Source organism: Aspergillus pseudotamarii (genome assembly GCF_009193445.1).
Source record: "Aspergillus pseudotamarii strain CBS 117625 unplaced genomic scaffold BDV38scaffold_131, whole genome shotgun sequence".
Lineage (NCBI taxonomy): Eukaryota > Fungi > Ascomycota > Eurotiomycetes > Eurotiales > Aspergillaceae > Aspergillus > Aspergillus pseudotamarii.
Genome location: NW_022475145.1, coordinates 36,171 through 46,884, shown reverse-complemented (window position 1 = coordinate 46,884; position 10,714 = coordinate 36,171). Strand labels below are relative to the sequence as shown.

The 10,714-nt window shown below is 53.0% G+C and overlaps 6 protein-coding genes across 6 annotated transcripts; 4 read left to right on the top strand and 2 right to left on the bottom strand.

The window, feature by feature from the left end:
- Window positions 1–23: 23 nt before the first annotated feature.
- On the top strand, window positions 24–1,067 carry BDV38DRAFT_290898 (Alpha/Beta hydrolase protein; the record flags this gene model as incomplete). The annotated part of the gene is made up of 1 exon (XM_032061596.1): window positions 24–1,067. One exon carries the CDS (start codon window positions 24–26, stop codon window positions 951–953), a length of 930 nt encoding a protein of 309 aa, XP_031907080.1. The 3' UTR covers window positions 954–1,067.
- Window positions 1,068–1,089: 22 nt separating this feature from the next.
- Window positions 1,090–2,945, bottom strand: BDV38DRAFT_289113 (acyl-CoA synthetase; the record flags this gene model as incomplete). The annotated part of the gene is made up of 4 exons (XM_032061184.1): window positions 1,090–1,251; window positions 1,318–2,462; window positions 2,521–2,834; window positions 2,917–2,945. The coding sequence occupies 4 exons, from the start codon at window positions 2,943–2,945 to the stop codon at window positions 1,090–1,092; spliced, it is 1,650 nt and encodes a 549-aa protein (XP_031907079.1).
- Window positions 2,946–3,841: 896 nt separating this feature from the next.
- BDV38DRAFT_265615 (putative ABC transporter) lies at window positions 3,842–6,354 on the top strand. The gene is made up of 2 exons (XM_032056374.1): window positions 3,842–4,649; window positions 4,703–6,354. The coding sequence occupies exons 1-2, from the start codon at window positions 3,911–3,913 to the stop codon at window positions 6,244–6,246; spliced, it is 2,283 nt and encodes a 760-aa protein (XP_031907078.1). The 5' UTR covers window positions 3,842–3,910; the 3' UTR covers window positions 6,247–6,354.
- A 35-nt stretch (window positions 6,355–6,389) lies between these two features.
- Window positions 6,390–8,918, bottom strand: BDV38DRAFT_37121 (exocyst subunit EXO84). The gene is made up of 3 exons (XM_032063243.1): window positions 8,334–8,918; window positions 6,984–8,262; window positions 6,390–6,924 (listed from the first exon to the last, which is right to left on the bottom strand). The coding sequence occupies exons 1-3, from the start codon at window positions 8,722–8,724 to the stop codon at window positions 6,534–6,536; spliced, it is 2,061 nt and encodes a 686-aa protein (XP_031907077.1). The 5' UTR covers window positions 8,725–8,918; the 3' UTR covers window positions 6,390–6,533.
- Window positions 8,919–9,048: 130 nt separating this feature from the next.
- On the top strand, window positions 9,049–9,732 carry BDV38DRAFT_276320 (TOM complex receptor protein TOM20; the record flags this gene model as incomplete). Its single annotated transcript, XM_032058198.1, has 3 exons — window positions 9,049–9,106; window positions 9,181–9,426; window positions 9,524–9,732. 3 exons carry the CDS (start codon window positions 9,049–9,051, stop codon window positions 9,730–9,732), a joined length of 513 nt encoding a protein of 170 aa, XP_031907076.1.
- Window positions 9,733–9,853: 121 nt separating this feature from the next.
- BDV38DRAFT_37106 (uncharacterized protein) lies at window positions 9,854–10,376 on the top strand. Its single transcript, XM_032063242.1, has one exon. It carries the CDS (start codon window positions 9,975–9,977, stop codon window positions 10,239–10,241), a length of 267 nt encoding a protein of 88 aa, XP_031907075.1. The 5' UTR covers window positions 9,854–9,974; the 3' UTR covers window positions 10,242–10,376.
- The last annotated feature ends 338 nt before the right edge of the window (window positions 10,377–10,714 follow it).

Sequence of the window (10,714 nt, the reverse complement as noted above, 5' to 3'; positions counted from 1 at the left end):
AAAAAAAAAAAAAAAAAAAAACCATGCCCCCAAAAAGAACCCTAAAATACTACCTCCTCCTCAAACCCATCGCCCTCCTCCTCCGCACCCTAGCCTATACCCTGGCCCCTCGCATAACCCCAACCCCAACAACCACCCTCCACATCCCGTCCCGCGACCCCCAAAGAACCATCAAAGTTCATGTCTACAGCCCCCCAAACCCAACCGCAAATCCCACCAAGGGCCCCCTCCCCATCCTCCTCAACTTCTGCGGCAGCGGCTTCGTCATCCAAGGCCACGGCTCCGACAATACCTACTGCACCCACATCGCCCGCCACACGCCCTACACGGTCTTCGACGTGCGATATCGCATGGCCCCCGAACACCCCTTTCCGGCTGCCCTGAACGATGCAGAAGACGTGTTGGCGTATGTGCGGGCGCGGCCGGAGATGTATGATGGGAGTCGCGTGGGGCTGAGCGGGTTCTCTGCGGGGGGGAATTTGGCGACGAGTTTGGCGGCGAACCAGGCAGGGCCGTTTAGGGTGCTGGTGGCGTTTTATCCGGTTGTGGATGCTACGAGGCCTTTTGGGGAGAGACGGGCGCCGGAGGTTGGGGGATGGACTTTGCCTGGGTGGTTTGTGCGGTTTTGTACGGTGGCTTATTTGAGTGGCGGGGTGGAAGGGCGGGGTGGAGATGTAAGGATTTCACCAATTCGGAGGGCGGTTGGTGATTCTGGTGGCTGGAGGGTGGAGAGGGTGTTGTTGGTTTCTGCGGCAAGGGATTTGTTGGCGCCAGAGTTGGAGGAGTTGGGCGGGTTGTTGAAGAAGGGGGGGAATGGGGAGTTTTTGCACAAGGTCGTTGTGGAGCGGGTGGCCGGGGTGGGACATGGTTGGGATAAGATTGCTCAGGAGGGGACGGAGGGCTGGGACCAGATGATGCGGGTGTATAACATGGTCGTGGATTTGTTGAATTAGTTAGCCGCCCTTTTCTTCTGTTATGATGGGGTTGGAGGGGGGAGGACGGTTTGATAATGTTTAATTTCTGTGGGGTTGGTGGGTTTTTTTTTTACTTGTATGGATTTGTGATTTGACGTGTATATACCCCTGTTTGTTAGACCAAGGGCCAGTATTTCTGGACGATGGTTTTCTTGTTCACCTTGCCCATTGCGTTGCGTTCGATGTTCTCGACGATCTTGAGTACCGTGGGGATCTTGTAGGGCGCCATTTCTTGCTTGAGCTGTGTGCGGAGGTTCTGGAGCTCGAGGGGTTCGGTCTGGCCGGTTGGTTAGCAAGGCAAAGGTTTCGAACGGCATATGGTAAGTATGTGGGATGGACGTACTCCAGGGCGTTGCTTGACCACAGCAGCCACCCGCTGTCCCCATTCCTCATCTGCGAGCCCCACTACTGCTACTTCCTGGATAGCGTCTAGTCCCAGCATCTTCCGCTCCACCTCCAGCGCGGAGATCTTGTACCCGCCGGACTTGATCAAATCGACGGATGCCCGTCCCTGGATAAAGTATGCGCCGGCGGCATCCCGTCTGGCGACGTCCCCCGTCTTGAACCACCCATCTGTGGTGAATTCCTTGGCCGTGGCCTCGGGTCGACGCCAGTACTCTAGGAAGACGTTGTCTCCCTTGATCTCAATCTGACCATCTTCATCCACCGCTTCAACGACCTGTCCGGTTTCTTTCTCGGTGAGGCGTACCTGTACGCCGGGAAGCGGCCACCCGACACTCCCGTCGATGCGCTTCTCGACCTCCAGTCCGCAGCTAATCGCCATGCCAATCTCAGTCATCCCGTAGCGCTCGAGGAGTGTCTGACCAGTGATCTCGGCAAACTTCGCCTTGATAGGTGTGGGAAGCGCGGCGGAACCGCTAACGACAAGGCGTAGAGCGCGAGCTCCGTCCCGCGCCACGGATTCTTGCTCTGTACCACGGATGTGAGTCTCGAAATAGTCGACCAGGCGAGAATAGATAGTCGGCACAGCCATGAACATGGTCGAGGAACCCTGATCCTGCCAGCGGGACCAGATGACTTGGGGATCGAACTTCGGGTGCATTTCAACGGTAACACCGCTTAGGAAACTAGCCGTCAAGCCATTAATAATCCCATGCACATGATGGAGCGGTAAGACATGAATGAGGTGATCCGAGGGTGCATATTTCCATGCCTTAACTAGACACTCCGCTTGAAACGTGATATTCTTATGCGTTGTAACACAGCCCTTCGGACTAGAGGTCGTACCCGATGTATAGATCATCAATGCGCGCCTATCCAACGGACATTGCGAGCTAAACGGAGGTAATTTGAAAGCTGTCGGCGCGACACTCTGCGTAAATGGATCTAGATCCATGAACGGGATAGCACTCTTTGTCCCCTCCCGCAGGGGTGTTTTGAAGTGTGCGAAGCTCGGATGCAGGATGGCCAGCGACGGGTCCGAGTCGCCGATTGTGTAGAGTAATTCTTTCACTGGGTGCGTTGTGCCTTATGTTATAAATTAGCTGTTAGCTAGTGTTTCAGCCAGAGGGTTTGCGACGCATACAGAGTGGCACGGTGACTCCGCCCGCTGCCCAAATGGCCCATTGTGTAACCACATAATCGTATCCGTTCGGCGTGAGGAAGGCTATGCGCCTTTCTTCTAAGTCCCCGGTGTCTGTCAGCTTCAATTGCTCGAGGATCTGCTTCTTTAGTGCTGCAGTGTCGGCGAGGAGTTGGCCGAAGGTGAACTGTTGGTTCTTGGTTGTGTCGATGACGGCAATCTTTCCGGGATATGTTTGCGCATGATTCTTGGCTGCGAGAAAAAGTGGGAGGGATGGAATGGATGATAACTCGGGGGATTGCGTTTGCGGGTTGACACTGCGCAGAGAGTTGTTAGATTCGATGTGATTGAGATGGGGGGTGGAGGGGCCGAGAGCGGAGGTCCGACTTGTATAAATACGCGTTGCTTGGTTCATTTACGACAGCCATCTTGGCTTTACAGGGCAGAACAGGGCACGTAGGAAGAGGTAGGGTCTTCAGCGATGCTTCAAAACGTTCAGTGAAAAGTATGGTCAAGTGAAGATCAATTGGAATGCAATCATAACATGAGGTCAGCTTTCGGCATTCATGCGGGGAACGACGTTGCCGATCGTTATCGCGCCGTCGGACTTAAGATAAGAACAAAACCCCTGATACCCTTAATAGACCGACATCGATAAAGCCGTCAGAGAAGTCGATAGGACCCTATTTGTTGTACGCAACTTTGTCGAATGACCACAAGTTTTTGAAGCAGCATACAAGGCGCATGATTCGGTCTCACAATATCATAGTATCTCCGTTCCCCCAGATTACAGTTCCAATACCGAGGTCCGCAATGGGGCCGGATGTAAATGTTTTCGTCCAAAAACCGCTTCTTGCCAGGATCCAGCGGACCATCTGAAAAGTACAAACTTCCGAAAGCGGGAGATTCTAGATCAACCACCTCTTTCAGCCTCTCATGGATACCTTGAATGCATCTGATCTTCTGGTCACCAGCCAGACTCTGCTATTTCTGGTGTAACTGGACACCGTCGACATGCCCTACTATACAGATGGATATCCAATTTCACTTCCCAATACGGCAATCCCGGCCGACGACCTTGGTCAAAGGCAAATATACTCCAATCGGAGCCGAGGGACTACTCCGGACAATACTGCCTCTATCGAGATACCTATTACGGATACGAGGTACAGCGTTGTCAAATGAAACACCCGAAAGGAATAAGGATTCGCTTACTCCTTACGTCTTGATCTTTAAAAGGGTATTCGATTGCATTGCGTCACTGCCACCGACCATGCCATGGCACGTGACCATCGGAGTTTGTCTTCAACTCCGAGAATCCTGGGGCAGCATTTGGAGATACAAATAATCGCCAATCGGTCTGTATGGGAGGAGACACAGAGCGGGAATCATCATGTTAAGAGGACCTGCATTGCGGACGAGGTTACTCTGGCGACCGACAAGTCTGCTGCGCACGACTCGCGCAGTGTCGTCATTGACACCGCCACTGATTCGCATCCAAGACGGAACCTTTTATCAGAACTATCCTAGTCCAGACGATGCCGCCAACAACCAGAACCCGCCTCTTTTTCCGAACCTGAATTTCGTTCTGCCCGCCGACCAGGCAACATCGGCCGAAAACAATGGAGATCAATCGCTGCAAAACTGGGCCGTGATCGGTACTTCGGGACGAACACAAATGCTCGATGTTCTCCGCGGCCAGTATGTTTGTCTCCCCCCGACGGCTCGCTCCTATCCCTACCTCCTCACAGACGAGATTGCAAAGAAGGATCCTCGGTTACGGTTCGTTGGAAACGCAGTGCAATATATCGGGTTTAGCGGTGAAGGATCGGGAGCCATTGGTGGTACCCGCGGGGCCTACTTGAGTGCTCGCTATGAGAGTCTCCGGGAAGAGACGGACTGGTCGGTGCTTCAATACCTGAAGGGTCAAACTTCCTTGAACCCCCTAGAAGGAGAGGAAGGTGGAAAGATTCGAGATGAACGGCTACTCAATCAGGTCATCGCCGATCTGCGACTGGGAGAGCTCCTGGACATGCCCGTCGCAAACCTAAGCAATGGTCAGACACGACGTGCGCGGATCGCAAAGGCACTACTCAGAAAGCCGGAGCTGCTGCTATTGGATGAACCTTTTAGTGAGTAAATCTCCCACCGGCTCGAGTTCAATTATATTGCTAACAACTTCTAGTGGGCCTGGACCCCGCTACCACGAGAAGCATCTCTAGCCTTCTCCAGCGCCTAGCAGCCAAATCGGACCCCAGATTAATCCTTGCCTTACGACCGCAGGATACGATCCCTGACTGGATAACGCATCTGATCCTCCTAGGAAATAACAATCGGATTTTATTCCAAGGTCAGCGGGCCGAAGCGAACACGGTGTTTAATGTTTGGAAACGGGTCGTCAACGGCGGCCGAGAGGTTGCGTCTCTCACTGAAGAGGAGAAAGCGATTTTCCGTGAGGCAAAGAGCGCCATGGAGGCTGGTCATCTGGACCGTCAGCTGCTCTGGGACCTCCAGTTACTATCAACAAAGACTAGTGGGTTAGCCCTGCCTGTCATCAAGGGAGGGGAACCAGTCATCGAAATGGAGGGAGTCTGCGTGCAATATGGCGAGAAGGTCGTGCTGGGTGGATGGAAACAAAAAGTCAATGGAAAGAAAAAGGACGGCCTCCACTGGACCGTCCGCCGTGGCCAGCGGTGGGCAGTCCTGGGAGCCAATGGATCCGGCAAAACTACACTTCTCTCCCTGATCACCTCAGACCACCCTCAAGCATACGCCTTGCCCATCAAGCTCTTCGGCCGTTCTCGCCTGCCCGAGCCAGGGCAACCAGGCATCTCCATCTTCGAACTCCAGTCCCGCCTCGGCCACTCCTCACCAGAAATCCACGCCTTCTTCCCGCGGCAACTCACGATCCGTCAAGCCGTGGAATCCGCCTACGCCGAAACCTTCCTCTCGAAACCCAAGCTAGATCACGACCGCGACCTGGACGTGAGCGCTGTGCTGCGCTACTTCAAGGCCGAGCTCGATCCCGACGCTGCCGTCACCACCAACGAGAAACCCCCGAGAGTGCCGGTTGAAACCAGAGCACATTTCCCCAGGATCGCCTTCGCCCGAGGCGCCAGCCCCATCTTCTCCCCAATCGAGTTCGACGTCGAGTACGCCGACTCCACCCTCTTTGGCCAACTCAACACCGCCCAACAACGCGTCGTTCTCTTCATCCGCGCGCTCGTCCACAAGCCGGACATCGTCATCCTCGACGAAGCCTTCTCCGGCATGCCCGCCTCCATGCGCGACAAATGCATCCACTTCCTCGAAGCCGGCGAATACTCCCGCAACCGCGCCTCCTCGGCCACCCGCCGCTCTGACACCAAGGAAGACTGGCTGCGCGGCTACAACACCGATGAGTCGGACATCCGCCACCAGGGCCTGTCCGACGACCAGGCCCTCATCATGATCAGCCACAACCGGGAGGAAATCCCCGACAGCGTGCGCTACTACATGCGGTTGCCCTCGGAGAACGTAGAGGGTTCCGAGCCGCTGGATTTCCGCTTCGGGCAACTGAAGTATGGAAGGACGTTGAATGAGCCGACTACTTGGGATCATGCGTGGTTGCCGCCTTCGGAGTTCATGGCCCGGGGGGCCATGCGGTCGAGGCGTGGGAAGCAGTTGGGTGAGGATGAGGAGAGTGTAAATCAGGATAACAAGGTTTACGAGATGTATTCTATTGGATAAAGTTTAGATTGTCCACTATGAGAAGTGAAGGTCTTGGTTGTGAGCCCGGGTAGTGTATATATATATATAGTGGTGAATAAGACAAAAGCGAATCCTGTTCAACCCAGAACACCAATTGGCGATTACTCTAGCCTGACATCAGATCATATCCAACAACAGTAGCATTCGATCAACGACGCTCACTCAGAAACAGAAACTATTTTAAAGAACAGGAAGGATATATAGTTCAAACAAGCCACTATCATCATACATGCATGCATTCCAAGCAAGCCAGCGAGAAATGGCAATCAAGCCTTCGCCGCATCCGCCAATCCCGAGATCAGCGCCTCCGAGCGAGTCATCGTCGGCTTTACGACTTTCTCTCCCTCATCCGATTCCAGTCCCTTGGCTACGAGGTCGGTGAAGTCAATCCCGACTTCCGTGAGTAGGTCGGCATGTTCGTGCACGATGCCAATGCACTTCTTCCAGACGCTCGTGCCGCGCTGGACGCTGCTTAGCTGGCGTGTGAGGAGGGCGTTGAATCCGTCTAGGTGGTGTTTCGCCCATTTGATGCAGGCGCTGGTCATGATGGCTGGGAAGCATTGTTGGTAGATGCTGACGGTGTTTTTGATGAGGGTGAAGTAGACGTAGGAGATTTGGAAGATATATAGAGGGAGGTCGCCTTCGAAGACGCAGGCTCTGTTTTGGAATGTTAGTTACTGTGCTTTGGCTCCTCGTTTGAGAAGGATGGAACTTGCCTGATTCGTTTAGTGATCACGTCGGATCGGCATTTCAAATAGGTCTCCCGGGCTTGATTTTCAAAGCCCAAGCGGGTCAGGCAGGAGACCTTGGTCTTAGTGGCGTTTAGAAACGAGGGCGTGTCGACTAAGGATCGCGACAGGACCCCTGCCAATTTGGCGGCTCGCTCGTCCACTTTAGAATTGATCACGTCCTGCGCGATCGAGTTGCCTTTTAGGCCTTTGGCGAGTTTCCGCAGCCGCTCGATGTTCGAGACGGCTTCTTCGAAGCGCTGAAGCGCGATATCGATGTCCAGTTCGTCTACCTGGCCCTCGACCCATCGTAGGTTTTGCTGCTTTCCGTCTACATCGATACGGACTTCGGGTGCTTCACGTTGCGTTTCCAAGGCGCTGAAATCCGGTTTCACCATGGAGTATGATGACTGTCTTACTCCCAGATACCCGAATGACTCGTTCTTGCTTGTGGTTTCCGTTTCGGAACGCAGCGTCCGGCGAAGGTCTTCCACGGTTTTCCGGAATGTCGCGAGAAGGTCGATCTTAGCGGAGCCATTTCGCTTATCGTGGCGATAGGTGAACGGTTTGGAGCCCACGCGGACACTCACGGCGTTCATGATACCACGGTCCTCCGCTTCTTCACGGGAGACCCCCGGGCCAAGATTGGCACCCAGGTCAATCATGTCGACATCTTCCAGGGGCCAGCACTCTTCCGCTACGAGCTTGGTAGGTACCGGGCCCTGGTGCTTCGGGTTGCTCTGATCCACACGTTTTCGCTTTTTAGCCGCCACAAGCAGGTGGTCGTTGAGAAGCACGATGTGAACCGGTCGCCGGGGCTTCCAAGTCGCAGAGTCCAGCTCGACCCAGTTTCCCGTCTCCAACACGATGTGCCGACCTGGTACCACCGGTAGGAACTTCTGCGATCCTTCGACGGTCTTCCACAGGGTTTGCAGCTGAACATTCCACATGCTCTCCAGATTGGCAACGGAACTGCGATTGTTTCGCTTGGTTATGCGCTCGTCTAATGTCGGAGACATGGGGTTTTGATTGTTTCCAACGGTCGCTGTTTGTCCCAAAGCCGTTGTGAGCTCTGCCATGAGAGTGCGGAGAGTGCGCATCTCTCCCTTGAGTTTCTCCGCTTCTTTACTGATCTTGATGAATTGCGTGCGATTCTGATAGACATTTTGCTGGAGGTCGGTGGATGTCCTATTCTTAACCTTTTTTAGGCTTCTCTGGTACTCTTCGATCTCTTCCTCGGTTGCATTGGCAAGAAGGTTGGCGACATCTGATAGGCACGGTGCATACAGGGTTAGCAAGACTATATCCTCACGGAAAATTCATGGCCATAAAACTTACATCTATCTACCGGTAGGCTAGGGTCCCGCAAAGCATTTAGATCTACTTGTGGTGGTCCCGAGGATTCTGTCGAAGGGCGTCTGCTGGTCGACTGAGGTGGACTTAGCGCCGTATACTGAGACGGAACTGTAGGCACCCCGGGCACCGGTGGTGCGTTTGCGGAGTCAAGATCGGGAGCTTGATTGAACCGGGTGGAATATCTCCTCTTCACTAAATCGGAGGTCGCATCTTTTTGAGGAGCGCGTTCGCGTGAAGTGGAGGTTGACGTAGCGGTCCTCGGGTCGACGGCTTTACTACCAGGAGGGAGAGGCGCGGATATCGGTTTCGGCGCACTGATCTGGGGCCGGGGACGGCGGGATTTGCTGCGGAGGGTTAATCCGCGGCTTTCCATATTGTCTCGATCACGAAGCCCGGAGGGAACGGTTCAGAGTCATGAGGAAGAGGATTGACGACGTGGAGGGTATTGGATGGGGAGCTTGCTTGAATTCCCCCCCCGAGCGGGACAGAAACCCCGAGGCGGAAGAACAATGATCCTCCACCTTCAAAATTGTCAGAACATGAAAAGCGTCACTTCCCCAGTCTCGTCCCCATAGACCAAATAAACATCCCTTCCCCCGGTTCGGTCGGACTCGCCTGAGGCACTGGACTTATTCTACCTCTGTGCTTTCTTTTATCCTTCTTTAATAAATAATTACACACTATCTCCCGTGACACCATGAGGACGTCAACTTTGGTTGCTGCTTCGGCCGGCACGGTTCTTACCGGCCTGTTGGGTAAGAACATCACATCAATATCAACCAGTCGCGAAAAGCAAACTAATCAATCTATTTTCTTCTTCCGGATATAGCTTATGCCATTTACTTTGACCACAAGAGACAGACCGACCCCGAGTTCCGCAAATCGTTGAAGAGAAACAACCGTCGTCTGGCGAGAGCTGTGAAGGAGGAAGTCGAGGCTCAAGGAGCCCAGGAACGGGAATCCATCAAGAAGTCTGTCCAGCAGGCTCAGGATGAGGGTTTCCCGACCGACCTTGAAGAGAAGGAGGCTTATTTCATGGGCCAAGTTGCCCGGGGAGAGTCTCTCTGCGCTGAAGGTATGTTTCTGCTGCGGTGACGCCATCCGCCTTTCCTTCCCCCAAAGAATAGAAGAAATCCCAGTTGAAAGTAGCGGCGATTCACATACAAACCTAGGTTCAGACAAGGTTGAAGCCGCCCTGTGCTTCTACAAGGCCCTTAAGGTTTACCCTCAACCTAAGGACCTGATCTCCATATATGACAAGACTGTCCCTAAGGAAGTCCTGGAAATTCTGGCCGAGATGGTTGCTATGGATGCGGCTTTGAAGTTGGGCACATTCACTGGCGAAGGTGGCAGTGCTGAATCCAGCCATGGTGTTGAGTAAAAGAACAGACGTGACGCATTCATTGGATCCGGACTCGCGCCCTCGGCATTGTCAATCATCCAACCCTTTTACGTATAAAATAAGAACTTTGCTTGGCCTGTGATCTGGCTTTCTCAGGTCGTCGGGTCACGCTGGGCCGTGGTCCGGACCCTTTTTCTCTCTTGCTTTTGCGCTACTAATTGAGTCGAAAAGACCGATCGATCTCTGTGAGGATCGATTCTTTTCAACATTTTCGCCTTGCGATGTCGCACGCTCTCCCTCTCCGCTTATTATTTGTTACCTTTTTTTCTTTTGTTCCCTGTATATTTGCATCATTGCCCATGTCTTGGCCGCCGGCGTGGCGGACTCTCTTGGTATTTCTCGGCGCCATGACTTTTTGTTTCTCATTTTTCTCCTTCGGTTATTCACCCCCTTTTTCACCAGTCTTGGGGGTTTCTTGGGACATGGACAATTCTTGGGTTACAGGCGCCAATTATTCCTTCTCCCCAGGTGCTTCTCCTGACGGGTAACATTTGGGACTGTATTCTAGAGAGGCAGTAGTGTATCAACAGTGAGCAATTCAACGTGGATTGAGATGCAAAATGATTTTATTCCTGATTCGGTGATCTACAAACCTATCCATGAATCATATCGAAGACTATTATGATCCTAGTAAGTATGGACCTGGAACGGTTTCACCTCGTCTATCTACCGATATTGCCTGCCTTGGAATGAGCTAAATTGAAAAAAAAAAAAATAAAAAGAAAAATCAATATTACCCAGTTTCAACATTCAAGACCCTCAACGCCAAGGGACTTGTCGGTAAAGGAGATTGGTTCTAGTGAAGTACTAGCCGGGAGTGGAGTCTCATAGTGCTGGAGTATACCCTTTAATGAAACTAAATTGCTGGGCATCAGTTGGTTCGGAGGGGGCCAAGGGTTCGCTCTTACTCAGTCCCTTTCTTTCATTCAAAAAGCCTTCTGCCGGGTCTTTCGCGATTCTT

Bases quoted from the DNA above. Each gene is read 5' to 3' on its own strand.
- BDV38DRAFT_265615 (XM_032056374.1), top strand. From the start codon at position 3,911: ATGTTAAGAGGACCTGCATTGCGGACGAGGTTACTCTGGCGACCGACA. The intron at 4,650-4,702 runs GTGAGTAAATCT...AACAACTTCTAG, and splicing joins GCTATTGGATGAACCTTTTA to TGGGCCTGGACCCCGCTACC.
- BDV38DRAFT_37121 (XM_032063243.1), bottom strand. From the start codon at position 8,724: ATGGAAAGCCGCGGATTAACCCTCCGCAGCAAATCCCGCCGTCCCCGG. The intron at 8,263-8,333 runs GTAAGTTTTATG...CGTGCCTATCAG, and splicing joins TAGCCTACCGGTAGATAGAT to ATGTCGCCAACCTTCTTGCC. The intron at 6,925-6,983 runs GCAAGTTCCATC...ATTCCAAAACAG, and splicing joins GTGATCACTAAACGAATCAG to AGCCTGCGTCTTCGAAGGCG.
- BDV38DRAFT_37106 (XM_032063242.1), top strand. From the start codon at position 9,975: ATGTCGCACGCTCTCCCTCTCCGCTTATTATTTGTTACCTTTTTTTCT.